This window comes from Ipomoea nil, unplaced genomic scaffold (genome assembly GCF_001879475.1).
Source record: "Ipomoea nil cultivar Tokyo-kokei standard unplaced genomic scaffold, Asagao_1.1 scaffold3130, whole genome shotgun sequence".
In the NCBI taxonomy this organism is placed as follows: domain Eukaryota; kingdom Viridiplantae; phylum Streptophyta; class Magnoliopsida; order Solanales; family Convolvulaceae; genus Ipomoea; species Ipomoea nil.
In genome coordinates, this window is record NW_017619558.1 from 1 (window position 1) to 23,643 (window position 23,643).

The following is a 23,643-nucleotide window of genomic DNA, read 5'->3' on the forward strand; positions in this document are numbered from 1 at the left end:
TGACAGTAGGTAAGCGTGATAAGGGGTGGACTAATGACTGCTTCGGGGACCGAAAGCCTTGTACGGGAAAGGGGGAAGAGTGTAAACAACCTCCGTGTTACGGCCCTAGACAATTAATTACTTATCTATAACTCCATAACAGAATAGAATAATTTATTATGATTAAGTTGGGAAAAAGGCCCATAGTCCGTGGATCCCCTGCCCTAAAAGGCCATACCTAATCCTAGAAGGATTAAACCCCATAGCATATAAATAAGAGAATTAGAAGGCATTTAAGAAGCCGCACCACAATAATCTCCTCGCCACCCAGTTAAAGAGTCCGCCTAAAGAATATCCGGCTAGGAGGAAATTAAGAAATCAAAGAAAGCTTAAGAAGATTCTTCATATTCAAAGGAATTAATTAAGGTTCTAAAGAGATAACAATTGTCTCAACAAAACCTAATTTTCAATTAGTTATGATTCCCCTTAGGTTCCCCATATTATTGTGATGGATTGTTGTGATTATTATTGATGTTGATTTAATCATTCCATGGGGAATCTTGATAATCTGATTATTGGGAGTTTCTTGATAATGTTATGATGTTGCCTATGATGATTATTGGATTTTGAATGATTATTGTGCTGTTCTTGATAATTATGATGTTTTGATGATTAATTGGTATCCTTGATGATCTGAATTTTCGTGAATTGTCTTTCCGTCAGATATCACTAGCATTTCTATTGGATCTCAAAGCATTTGAGACAGGCTGAACTCGTATTCTTAGTATAGACATTTAAATATTGGCGCAATAAGTGATTAGAACGCGCTAGGTTGTACGTATGCTGTTGATCTCCTTGGATTATCGGGTGGGACAAATCACAGGTGTATTACAGCAAACAATGGATATGAAGTGATTAGTTTTAGAAAAGACACGATGAATCCGTGTTATAGAGTGCCACTAGGATATTCCGTTTCGCGTATTTGATTAGTTAATTGTCTACGATGTTGTCGTTAAGTCGCTCGTTGTGCGTTGCTTATAAAAAGCATCGACTCTGACAAGATGACAGATTATATATTACTGTTGCGCCGCAACCAAACGATTACCGCGGCGAGCGAAGTGATGAAGAATGAGTTAGTGGGGGCAGGTGGGGTAGGGGACCCAGCCACACCCGGCCGCGTATTTTCTACGGGGCAAGTTTCGCGGCACGATAATGCTGGAACGGCGGGCAGCGCAGCTGCCCGCACGGGCACTCGGCCTTGTGCAAAAGCGCTGCCCGGCAACAGTGACAGTGGCCGGGTGGACCCCACCCATGCAGCACCGCTTGGAATTTATCCTACTCCGGGTCCCCGGCTTCCCGTTTGATGTCTTCCCCGATCCGCCGTGGGTGTCCCAATCGGAGCTCCCCGTTTGTCGTTGGCTGATGTCCTAGTTTGAATGTTTTCGGGTACCGGTTCGTTAAGGTTCTATGAGTCGCGTTATATCGGCATGCTAGTTTGAATTGGTATCCCGTTAGCCTAAGTGAAAGAAGTATGAAACCCTTAGGACTTTCTTATTATGTGATGGATCACGCATAGGTTTTTATACGCTTTAATTCCGCCTTCCCAATGTGTAATGTGGGTTGCATGTGCTTGTTATCGATGTTTGTGTGTGTGTTACACCAATTCGGTTGTCGATCGGGTTTGGTTATCCTGAGCTGCGGTTACAGAAAGGTCTGTGCGGTCAGATTGGTATGTCCTGGCTGCGGTCAGTATGACATTCTCTTGGCTGCGGCTCCACCGTTTGGTTGGCGATGAAACGTTTCTATACGAGCTGGCGGTTTCGTCCTTTTTTCCTGGTGCGGTCAGATGACCTCTCTCGGGCCTGCGGTCGACTGTTTGGTTGCGATCAAAAATATGAATGAGCTGCGGTTTCATCAGGTGGGTTTGCGTCGACCTCCCGGGACCGACGTCCCCGCCACCGCCTGGCCCGCCGGGGCACGCTCGCCGCCGTAGACGCCCCCCGCGCCGGCGACGAGCCCGCCCCCGCGCGTCCCGCCCCGCGCCCCCCACCCGCATTTGTGCGGCCGGGCGCGCGTGCCCGCGCCTGTGTTGGCGATACGGGCATGATGGCTGGGACTGTGTCCAGAGCTATATGTCGACTCATGTTGGGCATGGCGATCGTCCCGTGGGCCCAACAATCGTGCGTTTGCGTTGTGATATGGACGAGTTGTACTATGTAGCTGCCTTGGGATGTGACTAATGGGTCGTCTATTGGGGATTGTTTAATGATCGGGTTATGATACTGCTTATGCTTGTCTTAAATTGCTTTATCTATTATGAACTGCTTTTCAACTGTTATATTGTTGCTGTGTCTGGACATTTACGTGTCGAGTCATTCCCGGGTTTTAAAGCTAGAGTTCGTAGGACTATATCTTCATGCTCAAAATGTTTTCGTATTTATATATATTGCTTATAGTGTATTTGAATTTCAACTAGCGTTGGAGTGGTTACCAAGCATCTCTCGCTGAACAGAATATTTGGCTTTCAAGGCCCAGAGGATTTAGAGGCACTGGAGCGCGCTAGAACGGAGCGGTAGAAGTGTGTAGTTTCCTTTCGGCGCTGCGTGCCATGTTATGCATTTATAATTTCGAGGGAGTTAGTTAGACAACCTGTGCACCTGGTACATGCTCACAGGCTCCGCACCAATCTCAGCCCTCTCCGCGTCGCGAAGGTACATGCTCAAGGGTCACTGTTTCTATACATATCCATAGTAGTAGTAGTAGTAGTAGTAGTAAGTAGTAGTACGTATAGTAGTAGTCATAGTATAGTATAGTAGTGTAGTAGTCAGTAGTAGTAGTAGTAGTCAGTAGTAGTAGTAGTAGTAGTAGTATAGTAGTAGTAGTTATAGTAAAATATAATATATAAAATAGATAAATAATAATAATAATAATGAATATAATCCTTAGCGACGTATCACTCTTTGGCAATCTTCTCACTCCGTGTTCACTCTCAGGCGCTCTCAGCCGTGCTGCCCTCCTCCAGTCCCTCCCCTCCGCCGTTTGCTGTCTGGTCATTCCGCCGTCTGCTGCCCTCCTCCAGTCTCCGATATAACATAATAAGATTTCCTAAATCCTTAGCGACGTATTCTCTCTGGCCGTCTTTGCCTCCGTCTTCACTCTCGGCGCTGCTCATCGCGTCTGCTGTCGCGGTCATCTATCGTCTGCTGGCCCTCGCTCCAGTCCTCGCCGTCTGCTGCCCTCCCGAGTCTCCGCCGTCTGGCTGCCCTCCTTCCAGTCCTCCGCCGTCTAGGCTGCCCTCCTCAGTCCTCCACCATCTGGCTGGCCCTCTCCGGTCGAGAAGGTACATGCTCACAAGCTCAGGTGTTTTCTATACTATATCCATAGTAATGTAGTAGTAGTAGTAGCTATAGTAGTAGTAGTAAGTAGTAATAATAACAAAATAATATAATAATAATTCATGAAATCTTGGCGACGTATTACCTCTTGCCATCTTCTTACTCCCTCTTCACTCTCCGGCCTCTCAGCCCGTCTGCCCTCCTCCATAGCTCTCCGCGTTTTGCTGTCCGTCATCGCCGTCTGCTGCCCTCCTCCAGTTCCTCGCAATAATAATAATAATACATTCGCTAAATCCTTAGCGACGTATTCCTCTATCTCATCTTCTCAACTCCGTCTTTCACTCTCGCGCGCCATCGCGCCGTCTGCGCCTCTTCCAGTCCTCCACCGTCTGGTGTCCGGTCATCTATCGGTCTGCTGCCCTCCTCCAGTCCTCCGGCGTCTGTGCCGGTCTCTTATCGTCCGCGCGTCTGTTTGCCCTCCTCCAGTTGCACCCAACCATCTGCTGCCCTCTCCGCGCGTCGACGAAGGTAATGTCAAGCTCATGTTTTCTATACATACTCTATAAGTAGTAGTAGTAGTTTGTAGTAGTAGTAGTAGTGTAGTAGTAGTAGAGTAGTAATAATAACAATAATTAATAACTAATAATAATAATTCAATAAATCTTAGCCGACGTATTTATCTCTTAGTCGTCTTCTAACTCCGTCTTTCACTCTCCCGCGCCCCTCACTGTCTACCTCCTCCAGTCCTCGCGTCTGATTGTCCCGGTCTCCCACGTCTACTGCGCCGTCAGTCCTCCGATAATAATATAAATAATTCCTAATCTTAGCGAACGTATTCACGATCTCCCTAGCCAGTCTCTCACTCCGTCTTCACTCTTCCGGCTCTGCATTTCGTCTGCCCTCCTCGGTCCCCACCGTCTTTGCTGTCGCGGTCATTCCGCCGTCTGCCCCGTCGCTCCAATCCTCCGATAATAATCAATAATAATTCCTAATCTTATCGACGTAATTTCACTCTCTGGCGTCTACTCACTCCGTCTTCACTCTCGCGCCTCGCCAGCAGCGTCTGCCCTCTTCCAGTCCCTCCGCCGTCTGCTGTCTGGTCATCTATCATCTGCTGCCCTTCCTCCGGTCTTCCGCCGTCTGCTGGCCCTCTCCCAGTTCCTCCGCCGTCTGCGGCCTCCCCAGTCCTCACAATCTGCTTCCTTCTCCGCGTCGACGCGAAGGTACATGTTCACAGCTCACTGTTTCTATACATATCCATAGTAGTATGTAGTAGTAGTATAGTAGTAGTAGTAGTAGTAGTAGTAGTTAGTAGTATATAGTATATATAATAATAATTAATAATATAATTAATATAATAATAATTCATAAATCCTTAGCGACGTATTCACTCTTTGCCATCTTCTCACTCCATCTTCAATTTCGCGCCTTCAGCCGTCTGCTCCTCCTCCAGTCTTCCGTCGTTTGCTGTCCGGTCTCGTCGCCGTCTGCTGCCCTCCTCTAGTCCTCGCGTCTGCTGCCCTCTCCAGTCCTCCACCATCTGTCTGCCCTCTTCCGCCATCGACGAAGGTACATGCTCACAGCTCAGTGTTTTTCTATACATATCCAAGTAGTAGTAGTAGTAAATAATAACAACAATAATAATAATAATAATTCATAAATCCTTAGCGACGTATTCACTCTTGCCATCTTCTCATTCGCGCCTCTCAGCCGTCTGCCCTCCTCCATTCTTCCGCCCGTTTGCTGTCCGGTAATCGCCTGTCTGTGCTCTTCCAGTCCTCCATAATAATAATAATAATTCCTAAATCCTTAGCAACGTATTCAGTCTATGCATTCTCCTCGTCTTCACTCTCGGCGCTCTCGCAGCGTTCTCCCTTCCACGTCCTCGCGTCTGCTGTCCGTCTCTATCGTCTGGCTGCATCCTCCAGTCCTCCGCGTCTGCTGCCTCCTCCTCCAGTCGCTCCGCCGTCTGCTGCCGGTCTCCGCCGTTGCTGGCCCTCGCCGCTGCTCCAGTCTCGATCATAATAATAAATAATTCCTAAATCCTTAGCGACGTATTCACTCTCTGCGCGTCTTCTCACTCCGTCTTACTTTCCGCGCCTCTCAGCCGTCTGCCTTCCTTCGTCCTCCGCCGTCTGCTGTCCGGTCATCCGCGTCTGCTGCCCTCCTCCATTCCTCCGCCGTCTGCTGCCCTCCTCCAGTCCTCCACCATTCTGTTGCCTCTCCGCTGTCGACGAAGGTACATGCTCACTGCTCACTGTTTCTATACATATCCATAGTAGTATAGTAGTAGTAGTTAGTAGTAGTAGTAGTAGTAGTAGTAGTAGTAGTAGTAGTAAAATAATTATAATAATAATAATAATAATATTAATAATATAATAAATTCATAAATCCTTAGCGACGTCTTCACTCTCCGGCACCTCTCAGCGGTCTGCCCTCCTCTAGTACTCCGCCGTTTGCTGTCTGGTCATTCCGCCGTCTGCTGCCCTCCTCCAGTGTCCGATAATAATAATAATAATTCCTAAATCCATAGCGAAGTATTCCACTCTCTGCGTCTTCTCACTCCGTCTTCACTCCGGCGCCTCGCAGCCGTCTGCCCTCTTCCAGTCCTCGCGCGTTGCTGTCCGGTCATCTATCGTCTGCTGCCTCCTCCAGTCCTCCGCCGTCTACTGCCTCCTCCAGTCCTCCACCATCTGCTGCCCTCTCTGCCGTCGACGAAGGTACATGCTCACCAGCCTCACTTTTCTATCATATCCATAGTAGTAGTAGTAGTAGTAGTAGATAGTAGTAGTAGTAGTAGTAGTAGTAGTAGTAGTAGTAGTAGTAGTAGTAGTAGTGTAGTAGTAGTAGTAGTAATAATAATAATAATAATAATAATATAATAATAATAATAAATAATAAAATAATTCATAAATCTTAGCGACTTATTCACTTCTTCGCCATCTTCTTACTCCGTCTTTGCACTCCGCGCCTCTCAGCCGTCTGCCATCCTCCAATCCTCTCCGTATACTGTCCGGTCATCCGGCTCTGCTGCCCTCCTCCAGTCCTCCGCCGTCTGCTGCCCTCTCCAGTCCTCCACCATCTGCTGCCCTCTCCGCGTCGACGAAGGTACATGCTCACAGCTCACTGTTTCTATACATATCCATAGTAGTAGTTTGTGTAAGTAAATAATATAATAATTCATAATCATTAGCGCACATATTCACTCTTGTCATCTTCTCACTTCCGTCTTCACTCTCGCGCGCTTCTCAGCCCTCTGCCTCGCTTTAGTCCTACCGCCGTTCTGTCCGGTCATCCGCCGTCTGTTGCCCTCGCTCCAGTCCTCGCCGTATGGCTGCCCTCTCCAGGTCTCCCACCATCTGCTGCCTCTCTCGCCGTCGACGAATGTAATGCTCACAGCTCACTGTTTCTATACATATCCATAGTAGTAGTGTAGTAGTAGTAGTCAGTAGTAATAATAATAATAATAATTACATAATCCTTAGCGACGTATTCACTTTTTGCCGTCTTCTCACTCCGTCTTCACTCTCTGCGCCCCTCAGCTGTCTGCCCCCCTCCAGTCTCCGCCGTCTGTTATTCGGTCATCCGCCGTCTGCTTGCCCTCCTTCAGTCCTCCGATAATAATAATAATTATTCCTAAATCCTTAGCTAGTATTCACTCCTCTGCCGTCTTTTCACTCCGTCTTCACATTCCGCGCCTCTTAGGCGTCTGCCTCTCTCCAGTCCTCCGCCGTCTGCTGTCGGTCATCCGCCGTCTTCTGCCCTCTTCAGTCCTCCGCCGTCTGCTGCCCCCTCCAGTCCTCCACCATATGCTGGCCTCTCGGTCGACGAAGGTACATGCTAACAGAATCACTGTTTTATACATATCCAATAGTAGTAGTAGTAGTAGTAGTAGTAATAGTAATAATAATAATAATAATAATAATAATAATAATAATAATAATTCATAAATCCTTAGCGACGTATTCACTCTTCGCCATCTTCTCACTGCGTCTTCACTCTTCGCGCCTCTCAGCCGTTGCCCTTCCTCCAGACTCCGCCGTTTCTGTCCGGTCATCCGCCGTCTACTGCCCTCCTCCAGTCTCTCCGATAATAATAATATAATTCCTAATCCTTAGCGACGTATTCACTCTCTGGCCATCTTCTCACTTCGTCTTCACTCTCGCGCCTCGCAACCGTTCTGCCCCTTCCAGTCCTCCGCCGTCTGCTGTCCGGCCATCTATCGTCTGCTGTGCCCACCTCCATCCTCCGCCGTCTGCTGCCCTCCTCCAGTCCTCCCCATCTGCTGCCCTCTCCGCCGTCGACGAAGGTACATGCTCAGAGCTCACTGTTTCTATAACATATCCATAGTAGTTGTAGAAAGTAGTAGTAGTAGTAGTAGTAAGTAGTAGTAGTAAATAATAATAATAATAATAATAATTCATAAATCTTTTCGACGTATTCACTCTTTGCCATCTCTACATCCGTCTTCACTCTCCGCGCCTCTCAGCCGTCTGCCCTCCTCCAGTCATCCGCCATCTGTGTCCGGTCATCCGCGCGTCTGCTGCCCTCCTCCAGTCCTCCCGCCGTTTGCTGCCCTCCTCCAGTCTCCCACCATCTGCCTGCCCCTCTCCGCCGTCAACGAAGGTACATGCTCACAGCTCACTGTTTCTATACATATATAGTTGTAGTAGTAGTAGTAGTAATAATAATAATAATATAATTCATAAATCCTTAGGTGCGTATTCACTTTTGCCATCTTCTCATCCGTCTTCATCTCGCGCGCCTCTCAGCGCTGCCCTCTTCCAGTCCTCCGCGTCTGCTGTCCGGTCATCTATCGTCTGCTGCCCACACACAGTCTCCGCCGTCTGCTGCCCTCCTCCAGTCCTCCACATCTGCTGCCTCTCCGCCGTCGACGAAGGTACATGCTCAGCAGCTCTGTTTCTATACATATCCATAGTAGTAGTAGAAGTAGTAGTAGTAGTAGTAGTAAGTAATAATAATAATAATAATAATTCATAAATCATTTTCGACGTATTCACTCTTGCCATCTTCTCACTCCGTCTTCACTCTCCGCGCCTCTCACCGTCTGCCCTCCTCGCAGTCTCCCGCATCTGCTGTCCGTCATCCGCCGTCGTGCTGCCCTCCTGCCATCCTCCGCCGTTTGCTGCGCCCTCCAGTCTCCACCATCTGCTGCCCTCTCGGCCGTCAACGAAGGTACATAGCTCACAGCTCACTGTTCTATACATATCTATAGTTTAGTAGTAGTAGTAGTAATAATAATAATAATAATATTCATAAATCCTTAGATGGCGTATTCACTCTTTGCCATCTTCTCACTCCGTCTTCACTCTCGCGCGCCTCGCAGCCGTCTGCCCTCTCCAGTCCTCCGCCGTCTGCTGTCCGGTCATCTATCGTCTGCTGCCTCCTCCAGTCCTCGCCGTCTACTGCCCTCTCCCAGTCCTCCACCATCTGCTGCCCTCTATGCCGTCGACGAAGGTACATGCTCACAGCTCACTTGTTTCTATACATATCCATAGTAGTAGTAGTAGTAGTAGTAGTGTAGTAGTAGTAGTAGTAAGTAGTAGTAGTAGTAGTAGTAATAGTAGTAGTAATAATAATAATAATAATAATAATAATAATAATAATAATAAATAATAATTCATAAATCCTTAGCTACGTATTCACTCTTTGCCATCTTCTCACTCCGTCTTCCATCTCCGCGCTCTCAGCCGTCTGCCTCTCCTTTAATCCTCCGCCGTCTGCTGTCAGGTCATCCTCCGTCTGCTGGCCCTCCTCCAGTCCTCCGCCGTCTGCTGCCCTCTCCGCCGTCGACGGAAGGTACATGGTCACAGCTCCTGTTTCTATACATATCCATAGTAGTAGTAGTAGTAGTAGTAGTAGTAGTAATAACAATAATAATATAATAATAATAATAATAATAATATAATAATATAATGAATTCATAAATCCTTTGCGACGTATTCACTCTTTGCCATCTTCTCACTCCGTCTTCACTCTCCGCGCCTCTCAGCTGTCTGCCATCCTCCAGTCTTCCGCCATCTGCTGTCCGGTCATCCGCCGTCTGCTGCCCTCCTCCAGTCCTCCGCCGTCTGCTGCCCTCCTCCAGTCCTCCACCATCTGCCTGCCCCTCTCCGTCGTCGACGAAGGTACATGCTAACAACTCACTGTTTCTATACATATCCATAATAGTAGTAGTAGTAGTAGTAGTAGTAGTAGTAGTAATAATAATAATAATAATAATAATAATAATAATAATAATTCATAAATCCTTAGCGACGTATTCACTCTTTGCCATCTTCTCACTCCGTCTTCACTCTCCGCGCCTCTCAGCCGTCTGCCCTCTTCCAGTCCTCCGCCGTCTGCTGTCCGGTCATCTATCGTCTGCTGCCCACAACCAGTCCTCCGCCGTCTGCTGCCCTCCTCCAGTCCTCCACCATCTGCTGCCCTCTCCGCCGTCGACGAAGGTACATGCTCACAGCTCACTGTTTCTATACATATCCATAGTAGTAGTAGAAGTAGTAGTAGTAGTAGTAGTAGTAATAATAATAATAATAATAATTCATAAATCATTTTCGACGTATTCACTCTTTGCCATCTTCTCACTCCGTCTTCACTCTCCGCGCCTCTCAGCCGTCTGCCCTCCTCCAGTCCTCCGCCATCTGCTGTCCGGTCATCCGCCGTCTGCTGCCCTCCTCCAGTCCTCCGCCGTTTGCTGCCCTCCTCCAGTCCTCCACCATCTGCTGCCCTCTCCGCCGTCAACGAAGGTACATGCTCACAGCTCACTGTTTCTATACATATCTATAGTTGTAGTAGTAGTAGTAGTAATAATAATAATAATAATAATTCATAAATCCTTAGGTGCGTATTCACTCTTTGCCATCTTCTCACTCCGTCTTCACTCTCCGCGCCTCGCAGCCGTCTGCCCTCTTCCAGTCCTCCGCCGTCTGCTGTCCGGTCATCTATCGTCTGCTGCCCTCCTCCAGTCCTCCGCCGTCTACTGCCCTCCTCCAGTCCTCCACCATCTGCTGCCCTCTATGCCGTCGACGAAGGTACATGCTCACAGCTCACTGTTTCTATACATATCCATAGTAGTAGTAGTAGTAGTAGTAGTAGTAGTAGTAGTAGTAGTAGTAGTAGTAGTAGTAGTAGTAGTAGTAATAGTAGTAGTAATAATAATAATAATAATAATAATAATAATAATAATAATAATTCATAAATCCTTAGCTACGTATTCACTCTTTGCCATCTTCTCACTCCGTCTTCACTCTCCGCGCCTCTCAGCCGTCTGCCCTCCTTTAATCCTCCGCCGTCTGCTGTCAGGTCATCCTCCGTCTGCTGCCCTCCTCCAGTCCTCCGCCGTCTGCTGCCCTCTCCGCCGTCGACGAAGGTACATGGTCACAGCTCACTGTTTCTATACATATCCATAGTAGTAGTAGTAGTAGTAGTAGTAGTAGTAATAATAATAATAATAATAATAATAATAATAATAATAATAATAATAATTCATAAATCCTTTGCGACGTATTCACTCTTTGCCATCTTCTCACTCCGTCTTCACTCTCCGCGCCTCTCAGCTGTCTGCCATCCTCCAGTCTTCCGCCATCTGCTGTCCGGTCATCCGCCATCTGCTGCCCTCCTCCAGTCCTCCGCCGTCTGCTGCCCTCCTCCAGTCCTCCACCATCTGCTGCCCTCTCCGTCGTCGACGAAGGTACATGCTAACAACTCACTGTTTCTATACATATCCATAATAGTAGTAGTAGTAGTAGTAGTAGTAGTAGTAGTAGTAGTAGTAATAATAATAATAATAATAATAATAATAATAATAATAATAATTCATAAATCCTTAGCGACGTATTCACTCTTTGCCATCTTCTCACTCCGTCTTCACTCTCCGCGCCTCTCAGCCGTCTGCCCTCCTCCAGTCCTCCGCCGTTTGCTGTCCGGTCATCCGCCGTCTGCTGCCCTCCTCCAGTCCTCCGATAATAATAATAATAATTCCTAAATCCTTAGCGACGTATTCACTCTTTGCCGTCTTCTCACTCCGTCTTCACTCTCGGCGTCTCGCAGCCGTCTGCCCTCTTCCAGTCCTCCGCCGTCTGCAGTCCGGTCATCTATCGTCTTCTGCCCTCCTCCAGTCCTCCGCCGTCTGCTGCCCTCCTCCAGTCTTCCACCGTCTGCTGCCCTCCCCCAGTCCTCCACCATCTGCTGCCCTCTCCGCCGTCGACGAAGGTACATGCTCACAGCTCACTGTTTCTATACATATCTATAGTATTAGTAGTAGTTGTAGTAGTAGTAGTAGTAGTAGTAGTAGTAGTAGATGTAGTAGTAGTAGTAGTAATAATAATAATAATAATCATAATTCCTAAATCCTTAGCGACGTATTTACTCTTTGCCGTCTTCTCACTCCGTCTTCACTCTCCGCGCCCCTCAGTTGTCTGCCCTCCTCCAGTCCTCCGCCGTCTGCTGTCCGGTCATCCGCCGTCTGCTGCCCTCCTCCAGTCCTCCGATAATAATAATAATAATTCCTAAATCCTTAGCGACGTATTCACTCTCTGCCATCTTCTCACTCCGTCTTCACTCTCCGCGCCTCTCAGCCGTCTGCCCTCCTTCAGTCCTCCGCCGTCTGCTGTCCGGTCATCCGCCGTCTGCTGCCCTCTTCCAGTCCTCCGCCGTTTGCTGCCCTCCTCCAGTCCTCCACCATCTGCTGCCCTCTCCGCCGTCGACGAAGGTACATGCTCACAGCTCACTATTTCTATACATATCCATAGATAATGTTTCTTAATACTGTGATAAAGGTTGAAACCATTTTAAAGATTCGTAACAAAGCATTCGTGAAATATAAATTGGGTGATGTGTATAGATCTTGGTAAAGATCTTAGTTCCTACTTTATGCAACAATACTTGTATGACTAATCTTATTAGACTCAATGATTTCGCCATTTTATTTAAAAAATTTAATGGCGTATCTGTTAAAACATCTAGTCAAACATGATTTCCTTCTAGCATCATAACAAGGTTCACTAATAAACTCCTCAATTTTATGTACTTGGAGATTTCCTGTCAGCACAACAAGAAATTTATTTATGAGCTCATTTGAAGTGATGATCTATAATTCTCTATGAAAAACACCTTCAGTAAATGCTGTTGCTTGCAGACTATAATCTCAGTTGCACAATCTACTAGTCAGTTCTAACATATCTGGATGTTTCTTCCCTGAATTGTATTACACTAGTTTTAGTTGCACTGGCTTTATCCAAAAACGTTTCTGCTTTATCTCTTGGGTTCAGTTGCAGTGAACTCAACTTTATGGTTGGTTAACAATATATAGGTACCACTGGTTCTGAACAAATTCCTCCAGAGTCTAAAGTGAATCCTGCAAATGCATCTTTGAGAGTGAGACTGATGTCTGTTTTCTGCTGATCAATTTCAGCAGCAAACAGTTTCCCATGAACATTACAGTTCTTCAGATCTCCTCCAACATAAAAGCTTTAGAGAATCACATAATATTCATTTTGTATATGCATGTGTGTATAAAATTTAAAGGAGCACATAATTTCTTTTGGATTTTGAGGTTAGAACAAAGTAATGCATTAATTTATATAAAATGAAATGAAGATTTTAAAAACTAGTAATGTGTAAGAAAGGGCATCTTTACTTTTCTTTGGTGAACGAACATGGATCTTCTCTGGGTTTGACACTAACAGAGTTCCTGACACTTTTGGGAACCTTTGTTGAGATGAACCCTTTTACTTTTTATGGGAAACCTTTTGTGTTCTGATCTAATTGCTTTGTTTTTAAAGAGCAACCGTAGTTTATTGAACTAAAATTTGGAAACGGGGGTATCTCAAACAATTTTTAAAGGGGGCATGTGCCATCAATGAATGTTAGTACTTCCTTTCTAGTGTACTTGTCTGTTTTTTTCATTGGGTGGGAGGATACTTGCTTTAATCATCTTGCTTTCTAGGAAACAATACCACCTCAAGGTTGAATCAGTTGGGAATGGAGTTTATATGGGTTTAAATATGTGAGTATTTAATTATTTATGTTGCATTCTTTTCCCACTCAGTTATCTATCACAATTCACACATACCTTAAAGTTGCTGTGGATAAACTAACTTTTCCATCAATGAATATATTATTTATAGTTTGAATCCCTGATTTGTTGAAACTTGAATTCATCGACGTGAATTCATGAAAATAAACAAATATGGCCTCATCCTGAAACGAATGATCGTCATCTCTGGGATTCAATTTTTTTTCCCCTAATTTTCTCTTTTGCTCCTTGTGTTATGAGGTTTAAGGTGTGATAGCTGGCAAAGGGCCACCGCCTAGTGGTAATTGTGAAGCTATATTTGTTAACAAATGAGCAAGTAAAATAACTAGAGAGCAAGAGATGGTATATGATAATTGTTATAATAATATTATTATTATAATATATTAAACCAAGTAAACTAATGCAGTAAATAAACATGGGTGTGTGGTGTGTCATGTATGATTAGTTAAAGTGAAAGTGGCATAGATTATAGCAAGTACATGGATCATTAGTTCCCTAATTATTTGTTTGTCTTTAGTATAAATATGTGACTCTTGTTCATTTGTTAATCATCTCATCAAATAAACATTATCTGTTTATTCCTCTCTCTCTCTCTTCTCAAATATATATTATATATATATTATAGATATATTATATTATATTTAATATATATTATATTTAATATATTATATTTAATATATCTAACATTTGGTATCAAAGCCAGTCAACCTTTCAACCCCGAAATATTTTCCGTAGTGAAATATGACAACAAATTTCAATATTGTATGGTCGGGTCCCAAATTGGACGGGAAACTCGATCACAATTATTGGCAAATTATGATGTCCACACATTTGCAAGCTTAAAATCTTTGGAGCTTTGTTGATCCCGGTCTACAAGAACGAGCTGAAGCAGGCGCTATACATCGAGATAAATTGGCCTTGGGTCAGATTCACCAAGGTGTTCATTATTCCATTTTTGGGAAATTAGCTCGTGCTCAAACAGCTAAACAAGCTTGGGACATCTTAAAGGTGTCACACAAAGGAGTTGATCGGGCGCAGAAGTCTAAGTTGCAGTCGTTGAGAAGGTTGTACGATAATTGTGAGATGACCTCTACAGAAACAGTATATGCGTATTTCACTCGTCTTATTGATATGGTGAATAAGATGAGGTTATACGGAAATACGATTGAAGATGGTGCAGTGGTTGAAAAAGTTCTATGAACTATGCCAATGAAGTATGACCATGTGGTGGCTTCAATAACAGAGTCACACAAAACCGAGCTCTTATCAATTGCAGAGCTGAAAGGTATGGTAGAAAGTCATATTGACAGAATTGCGTCAAAATCGGAACCACTAGCTGAAGAAGCTTTGAAGAGCCAAGTCACCCTTAATGTGACTGGCACTAATCAAAGAGGTGGAGGATCAGGTAGAGGTCGTGGAAGAGGAAGAGGAGGTTCTGGTGGAAGAGGTCGTGGTAACTTCAACCAAGGAGGAGGACGTGGTAACTCCAACCAAGGAAGAGGTGGAGGTAATACCAAACAAGGTAAATTTCCATTTCATTGCTACAATTGTGGCAAGTATGGGCACAAGATTGCAGATTGTTGGTATAATGAGGACAACAATAGTGGAAATCAAGCAAACATTGCTGAAAACACTGCTGAAAAGTCTGGTGAGAGTTCTGAAACTTTACTTTTAGCCAGCGATAGTTTTTCTGCAGATAAAAACATATGGTTCTTGGATACTGGGTGTAGTAACCATATGTGTGGGAAGAAAGAATTGTTTTCTGAACTGGATGAATCAGTCCGGTCTGAAGTGACATTTGGCAATAAGTTAAAAGTGCCAATTTTGGGAAAAGGTAAAATCTCTATTCAGTTGAAGGATGGTACTCACAATTTTATATCCCATGTGTTCTATGTTCCTGAACTACACCAAAATTTGTTGAGTATGGGTCAGTTGTCAGAAAATGGATATAAGATACATATTGCTCAGGGGTGTTGTACCATTGCAGATACTAAAGGAGTTTTGATTGCAAAGGTAAATATGTCTCAAAATCGACTATTTCCTTTGAAAATTAAGCATACTCTCCTTGCTTGCTTTAATTCTGAAGTTTGTGATGATAATTGGTTATGGCATATGCGGTTTGGGCATTTTCATTTTTCTGGGTTAAACTATCTTGCGAGAAAGGAACTTGTTTCTGATTTACCTGTTGTGAATGTCCCTGATCGTATCTGTGAGATTTGTGTGATTGGGAAGAAGCATAGAGATCCATTTCCTGTGGGCAAGTCAAGGAGAGCTACAAAACAGTTGGAGATTGTTCACTCAGACCTGTGTTCGTTGGAGGTTCCCTCACATGGAGGTTGTAAGTACTTTATTACTTTCATTGATGATTTCAGTAGAAAAACATGGGTTTACTTTCTGAAGCAAAAGTCTGAAGCATGTGATGTTTTCAAACAATTTAAGATTTTTGTTGAAAAGCAAAGTGGTTATGAGATTAAAATCTTGAGAACTGATAGAGGTACAGAATATATTGCTTGTGATAATTTTCTGAAAGAAAAGGGTATTCAGCACCGAATGACAGCTAGATACACTCCACAACAAAACGGAGTGGCTGAGAGGAAGAATAGGTCAATCATGGATATGGTGAGTTGCATGTTGAAATCCAAGAATCTGCCTAAGCCTTTTTGGGCAGAAGCTGTTGCTTGTGCTGTCTATGTGTTGAATAGGTGTCCAACTAAAAGTGTCCGTGATAAGACACCCGAAGAAGTTTGGAGTGGGAAAAAACCCTCTATCAAATATCTCAAGGTTTTTGGATGTTTGGCATATGCTCATGTGCCAGATCCATTGAGAAAGATGTTGGATGATAAAGGTGAGAAGTGCATATTCATTGGTTATAGTGACGCTTCCAAGGCTTATAAACTATACAATCCTGAAACTAAAAAGGTTGTTATAAGTCGTGATGTCATTTTTGATGAATATGATGCTTGGGATTGGTTAGCTAAAGATGAAAGTTCAGTTGTTATTCCTATTGTTGAAAATATTGTTGATGAGCAACCGATTCCAGATAATGTTCTGTCCCCTACACAGTCGGAGCTGTCAGTTCGACGATCTCAGCGCGAGCGCCACTTACCAGCTCGCTTGCAAGATTATGTTTTGGGTCATGATAATGACATGTCTGATGAAGAGATTGTTCAATTTGCTCTCTTTGCAGATTGTGATCCTTTATCTTTTGAGGAGGCTGCTACAGAAAGGGAGTTAACAGATTTACCTCCTGGGAAGAAGCCAATTGGAGTAAAGTGGGTTTACAGAACGAAATACAAGTCAGTATATCCAACTTGAAGACGGAGACATTTCTTAAATTGAAGAAGAAGAAATTGGGATGACCAATATATCCAACTTGGTTTAAAGGAGGCAATATTATAATAATATTATTATTATAATATATTAAACCAAGTAAACTAATGCAGTAAATAAACATGGGTGTGTGGTGTGTCATGTATGATTAGTTAATGTGAAAGTGGCCTAGATTATAGCAAGTACATGGAGCATTAGTTCCCTAATTAGTAGTTTGCCTTTAGTATAAATATGTGACTCTTGTTCATTTATTAATCATCTCATCAAATAAACATTATCAGTTTATTCCTCTCTCTCTCTATTCTCAAATATATTATATATATATATATATATATATATATATATATATATATATATATATATATATATATATATATATATATATATATATATATATATATATATATATTATAGATATATTATATTATATTAAATATATTATATTTAATATATCTAACAATAATAGATGGATTTCTTGATTGTATGCAAATTTTGGCAATAAGAGTCTCGGCTCGTCTTCTCTGTTGAATGCACTGGAAATATTAAACATCAATCACAATGTGTTTTAGTTATGGCCAATGGGGCTTGACTCTTTAGCTAACCTAATGATTCTTGAACATCCAATATCAGTAAATTAAGAGAATATTCAATTGCACTTTGCTTTCCAACACTGCAACTTGCAGGAGAGACAACAGGAATGTGTAATTCTTCATGGTCATCGTTAGTGTTGTAAATTTAAGGGATATTGAGCCTGAGGTCTGCTAATAAGTGTGTGCTTCTGGAATGAAGCATGCTTAAGTACATGTTCTGCAAAATTTTAGGGAAATCACTAAGATCATATATCCTGGATACACTTGATTCAGTCTAGATTATGACAATTGGCTGATGAAGGCAAAAATCTCCAATAATCAACTTATTCTTCTCTTTGTATCGTGTTCCAAACCAAATTTCTTGGGGACGTTTAAAATAGAATAGAGGCCAGAAGTTGGTCTCCATTTGGTAATTTAGTAATTTAGTAATTTATATCAAGTGTGGATTAATTATGGGCAAACTTATGAAAAGCGTGAAAGGCGTTGCTTTGTCACAAATAGCACAGTCAACGGTCAATTTAAAAAAAAAAAGAAAAATTAAACCTAAGCCCTAAGCTAATATCGCGACTCGCGATTGTGATTGGAAAGACCAAACCTTCTCCCTCTTTGCCACTCTGCCTCCGCTGCACTCTGCTTCTCCTAGTCTCCCTTCTCGCCGACCGCCGCCCTCGCCGCCTCGCCCACCACTCGCCGTCGTCCTCGCCTGCAGCCTGCTCACCGTTCACACTGTCGAGTGTCGACTGGTATCGCTGATTCGCTGTTTACTTTTTTTTTTTTTTTCCATTTCCTCTTCCGTAAAGATGTAAGATACATTATAGTATTATACATATGTTATATATTTATATGTATTGACTTAGGCAGTAGGCTGTAGTCAATTAGGACTTTTATTGTGTTTTACACTTTAATCTTAGTTCATTTAATAATTTATTTTTATTAAATGAATAATGTTTGTATTATTATGATGTTGTCACTTTATCACTTTAGGAGTTATTTTGGATGTTATTTTGCATAATTATTTGAAGTTTTTGACTATATATATGTATAATTTATATATATTAAAAGCGACGCTTCGCTTTGCGCTTTCACTTTCAAGCAATGCCCGGCCTAGTCGCTTTAGTGCGCTTTTTCGCTTTAAAAAGTTTGGTTATGGGAATTAGGTATTTATCTGTCTTCAAGAAAATATTTATCTGTCTTCAAGAAAATTAACACACTCATCTTTCACTTGGCTACTTGGTGTTTTGATGTACACAAGCCTGGAACTATTTGTGCTTGTTTTTAATTGTGTTATGAAATTCATTGGCTCCTGTTAATGCTTGCAAAAATGAATACTTCATCAGTGATCCTTGTTGATTTCTGTTAAACTTTGCTACAACTCTTCTTTCCATATTATCTACAATTTATTTGTAGATGCTGCTGCTGCTATTTCCTGTGGTAGTCATTACTCATTAATATTCTTCCATCATGAATCTTAAGTGATGGTAACTTCATGGTAGATTATATGGTTAGCCAAATCACATTCAGATTTGATTTCTTGAATGAAATGATTGCTTGCACTCTGATGGAGACATGGAGTGTACATTTTTGTTCGTTATGGGAGGAGCACATCACCCCATCTGAATGTTATTCATAAAAAGACACAACAAACAAGACAGTCATTGCCTGATTACTTGTTTGGTTTGCTTGGGTTGCGATAATATGATTTCATACCAATCTGTTGCTAGCATGAATCATGATTGGTTTTTGTTGTGTGGTTGAGCAATGGGTATAATTGACTTCTTTTGATATCTAGATACATGCATATGAAGAACCATTTTGCTGATAGGTGTCTTGGTTGACATTGTAGATTTGTAGATGATTTAAATTGCATAGGATTATATGATGTAATAAAGCTCAGGATTGGTGATTCAAATACATTGTGTTTGTTTTTCTTTGTTTATAAAATTTGAATAGTGTAAATCATACTACTTAAGGGGAATTGAGCACTTTTTACCTGCACCATTGGTTGTTAGAAATGATAATTTGGATATGCAGTCATCAGATTCATTACTAATAAATGGACATGCACATAACAACAGAACTGAATGTGGGATTTTTTTCAAAGAAAGATGTAATTTGCAAGTGGTAAAAGATTGCAGGTTGTAAATTTCAAAATCTTTGGTCAAACATGCAATATGAGTGGCTACACAGTATCTTCATTATTATTATTATTATTATTATTTTTCTTTCTATTTGATATTAAATTTCTAACAAAGATAAGCGTCAATTTATCCAGAATTCAGGTAACAGTTGCTAGCAACTGCATATCGTCACACCCTGGGCATTCTGGAGCATTGATAGTGTGAATCCTGCTGTCCATCAAGTTTAACACTAGCTATCTTCATGGCTACGTAGTTAAGCATATAAAGTTATCCACAATGTAAATCTTCCTATCCTTTTCTTTCCTTATGGCTTTTTCCCAATCTAATAATGAATTATAGTGCTTTCTCATCCTCATTTTCCAATTAACTCTTATTTATGCCTCATTATGTTAGTAGTCCTTAGAATGCAATTTCTTTCTTATGTAGATAACTGTGTGCACAGCGACAGAACTGAGGATTTGATGAGTGGTGCCTCCAGTTCAGGTGGCCTACGGGCTGCTCTCTCCTATTGTGTGCAGCAAGTACGAAATTATGACTATCATCGCTACCTTTGCCTTCTTGAACTTCCACCAAATATGAGAATAGCTGCTTTTGCACTCTTTGCTTTTAATGTAGAGACATCCAGAGCTATGGATGTGTCCTCTGATCCTAAAATCGGTCTTATGCGCCTGTTGTGGTGGCAAGAAGCTCTGGACAAGTTATATGCCAACAAGTCGATTGAGCATCCAGTAGCACAAGCGCTTGCATCTGTGATATCTCAAAATAAAATTAGCAAGAGTTGGTTGAAGCGTTCGGTGGAAGCTCGGATTAATGATGCTAGAAGAGAGGACACTGACATACCAAAATCCGTTGAAGAGTTGGAGCGGTATGCAGAAGACACTGCATTGACTATTCTGTACTCCACACTTGAAGAGGGTGGCATTAGATCGATAGTTGCAGATCATGAAGCATCACACATCGGAAAGGCGAATGGGCTTCTTTTGCTGCTAAGGTCATTACCTTACCATGCGAGTCAAAACCGCCATCTTGTTTACATACCTGCTGACGTGGCTGAGAAACATGGATTGTTAGTACATCAAAGTGGTCAATCAGAGATTCGTTTGGATTCCCGTGAGAGGATGTGCGATGCGGTATTTGACATGGCATCTGTTGCTAATGCACATCTGCAGAAAGCTCGTGAATTGAGAGGAAAAGTGCCGGCTGAAGCCCGGCCAGTGCTTCTACCCGCTGTCCCTGCTCAGGTTATGCTGGATTCTCTAAGCCGTTTGCAGTTCGACGTGTTTGATCCAAGACTAACACGAGGGATTTTAGGGGCTCCCTCTCTGCTTTTCCAATTGAAACTGAAATGGTATTCATGGAGGGGAACATACTAACATGTTTTCTAGTTACATTGGCATATCCACAATGGCATGCTAATACAAATAACAAATGGCAAATGGGGAAACTTTCTTTCTTCCCTAATGCAATGCTAACTGAAGTAGTCAAATGGTATTTATCAAAATCCAACTTTGTTGAAATTTTGGTCTCCCTTTTTATTTTGTGATTCAGATTGTCTGCCCTCAATTTGTTAATTGGCATTGTAAAATGTAAACCAATAATAATGCTCTTTATTTCCATTTGGTTTTATTCTTTGGAACTTCTGAAACAATGTTTTGGCTTTTGGTGTAATCTTAGCATTTTGTTCTGTAATTAGATACAAAGATGAAAGCATATATAATGGATGATGACATATATAATTCTCCGTACCATATATGTTTTCCCTTTGTGCGCATATATTTTATCATTTTCATTAGTGGACATTGGCTAATATCTGACCTTGAAGGTCAGAGGCTTGTATCTTGTACGGACTAAGCTTTTGTCCTTTCATTTATGACCTATTTGGTTGGGCGTAATTTGACTGTAGTTGAATTGCAATTCAGTGAAAACCACAATTACGCTGTTTGGTTGGAGGGAATTGCAATTCCGCAGAATTGCAATTCCCTCCTTTTGCTGAATTGCAATTCATGGGCACCCCTCTATGAATTGCAATTCGGTGGTTGTGGGAAAAGAAAAAGGGGATGAAATGACAAAAGTGCCCTTAATATTTTAATATCATACATTTTGTATGAAAGCCAGTCAACCTTTCAACCCCGAAATATTTTCCGTAGTGAAATATGACAACAAATTTCAATATTGTATGGTCGGGTCCCAAATTGGACGGAAAACTCGATTACAATTATTGGCAAATTATGATGTCCACACATTTGCAAGCTCAAAATCTTTGGAGCTTTGTTGATCCCGGTCTACAACAACGAGCTGAAGCAGGCGCTATACAGCGAGATAAATTGGCCTTGGGTCAGATTCACCAAGGTGTTCATTATTCCATTTTTGGGCAATTAGCTCGTGCTCAAACAGCTAAACAAGCTTGGGATATCTTAAAGGTGTCACACAAAGGAGTTGATCGGGCGCAGAAGTCTAAGTTGCAGTCGTTGAGAAGGTTGTACGATAATTGTGAGATGACCTCTACAGAAACAGTATATGCGTATTTCACTCGTCTTATTGATATGGTGAATAAGATGAGGTTATACGGAAATACGATTGAAGATGGTGCAGTGGTTGAAAAAGTTCTATGAACTATGCCGATGAAGTATGACCATGTGGTGGCTTCAATAACAGAGTCACACAAAACCGAGCTCTTATCAATTGCAGAGCTGAAAGGTATGGTAGAAAGTCATATTGACAGAATTGCGTCAAAATCGGAGCCACTAGCTGAAGAAGCTTTGAAGAGTCAAGTCACCCTTAATGTGACTGGCACTAATCAAAGAGGTGGAGGATCGGGTAGAGGTCGTGGAAGAGGAAGAGGAGGTTCTGGTGGAAGAGGTCGTGGTAACTTCAACCAAGGAGGAGGACGTGGTAACTCCAACCAAGGAAGAGGTGGAGGTAATACCAAACAAGGTAAATTTCCATTTCATTGCTACAATTGTGGCAAGTATGGGCATAAGATTGCAGATTGTTGGTATAATGAGGACAACAATCGTGAAAATCAAGCAAACATTGCTGAAAACACTGCTGAAAAGTCTGGTGAGAGTTCTGAAACTTTACTTTTAGCCAGCGATAGTTTTTCTGCAGATAAAAACATATGGTTCATGGATACTGGGTGTAGTAACCATATGTGTGGGAAGAAAGAATTGTTTTCTGAACTGGATGAATCAGTCCGGTCTGAAGTGACATTTGGCAATAAGTTAAAAGTGCCAATTTTGGGAAAAGGTAAAATCTCTATTCAGTTGAAGGATGGTACTCACAATTTTATATCCCATGTGTTCTATGTTCCTGAACTACACCAAAATTTGTTGAGTATGGGTCAGTTGTCAGAAAATGGATATAAGATACATATTACTCAGGGGTGTTGTACCATTGCAGATACTAAAGGAGTTTTGATTGCAAAGGTAAATATGTCTCAAAATCGACTATTTCCTTTGAAAATTAAGCATACTCTCCTTGCTTGCTTTAATTCTGAAGTTTGTGATGATAATTGGTTATGGCATATGCGGTTTGGGCATTTTCATTTTTCTGGGTTAAACTATCTTGCGAGAAAGGAACTTGTTTCTGATTTACCTGTTGTGAATGTCCCTGATCGTATCTGTGAGATTTGTGTGATTGGGAAGAAGCATAGAGATCCATTTCCTGTGGGCAAGTCAAGGAGAGCTACAAAACAGTTGGAGATTGTTCACTCAGACCTGTGTTCGTTGGAGGTTCCCTCACATGGAGGTTGTAAGTACTTTATTACTTTCATTGATGATTTCAGTAGAAAAACATGGGTTTACTTTCTGAAGCAAAAGTCTGAAGCATGTGATGTTTTCAAACAATTTAAGATTTTTGTTGAAAAGCAAAGTGGTTATGAGATTAAAATCTTGAGAACTGATAGAGGTACAGAATATATTGCTTGTGATAATTTTCTGAAAGAAAAAGGGTATTCAGCACCAAATGACAGCTAGATACACTCCACAACAAAACGGAGTGGCTGAGAGGAAGAATAGGTCAATCATGGATATGGTGAGGTGCATGTTGAAATCCAAGAATCTGCCTAAGCCTTTTTGGGCAGAAGCTGTTGCTTGTGCTGTCTATGTGTTGAATAGGTGTCCAACTAAAAGTGTCCGTGATAAGACACCCGAAGAAGTTTGGAGTGGGAAAAAACCCTCTATCAAATATCTCAAGGTTGTTGGATGTTTGGCATA

The 23,643-nt window shown here is 42.3% G+C and overlaps 2 protein-coding genes across 2 annotated transcripts; both read left to right on the forward strand.

Moving 5' to 3' along the window:
* Positions 1-2,972: 2,972 nt before the first annotated feature.
* LOC109166909 (proline-rich protein 36-like) lies at positions 2,973-7,664 on the forward strand (the record flags this gene model as incomplete). Its single annotated transcript, XM_019315807.1, has 8 exons — positions 2,973-3,319; positions 4,372-4,537; positions 4,749-4,883; positions 5,365-5,553; positions 5,848-6,034; positions 6,235-6,422; positions 6,508-6,719; positions 7,433-7,664. Coding segments are annotated over 8 exons (1,656 nt in total), but the record flags the coding sequence as incomplete, so codon positions are not given.
* Positions 7,665-19,503: 11,839 nt separating this feature from the next.
* Positions 19,504-20,863, forward strand: LOC109166907 (NADH dehydrogenase (ubiquinone) complex I, assembly factor 6-like). The gene is made up of 2 exons (XM_019315804.1): positions 19,504-19,696; positions 19,856-20,863. The coding sequence occupies exon 2, from the start codon at positions 19,891-19,893 to the stop codon at positions 20,800-20,802; it is 912 nt and encodes a 303-aa protein (XP_019171349.1). The 5' UTR covers positions 19,504-19,696; positions 19,856-19,890; the 3' UTR covers positions 20,803-20,863.
* The last annotated feature ends 2,780 nt before the right edge of the window (positions 20,864-23,643 follow it).

Bases quoted from the DNA above. Each gene is read 5' to 3' on its own strand.
- LOC109166907 (XM_019315804.1), top strand. From the start codon at position 19,891: ATGAGTGGTGCCTCCAGTTCAGGTGGCCTACGGGCTGCTCTCTCCTAT.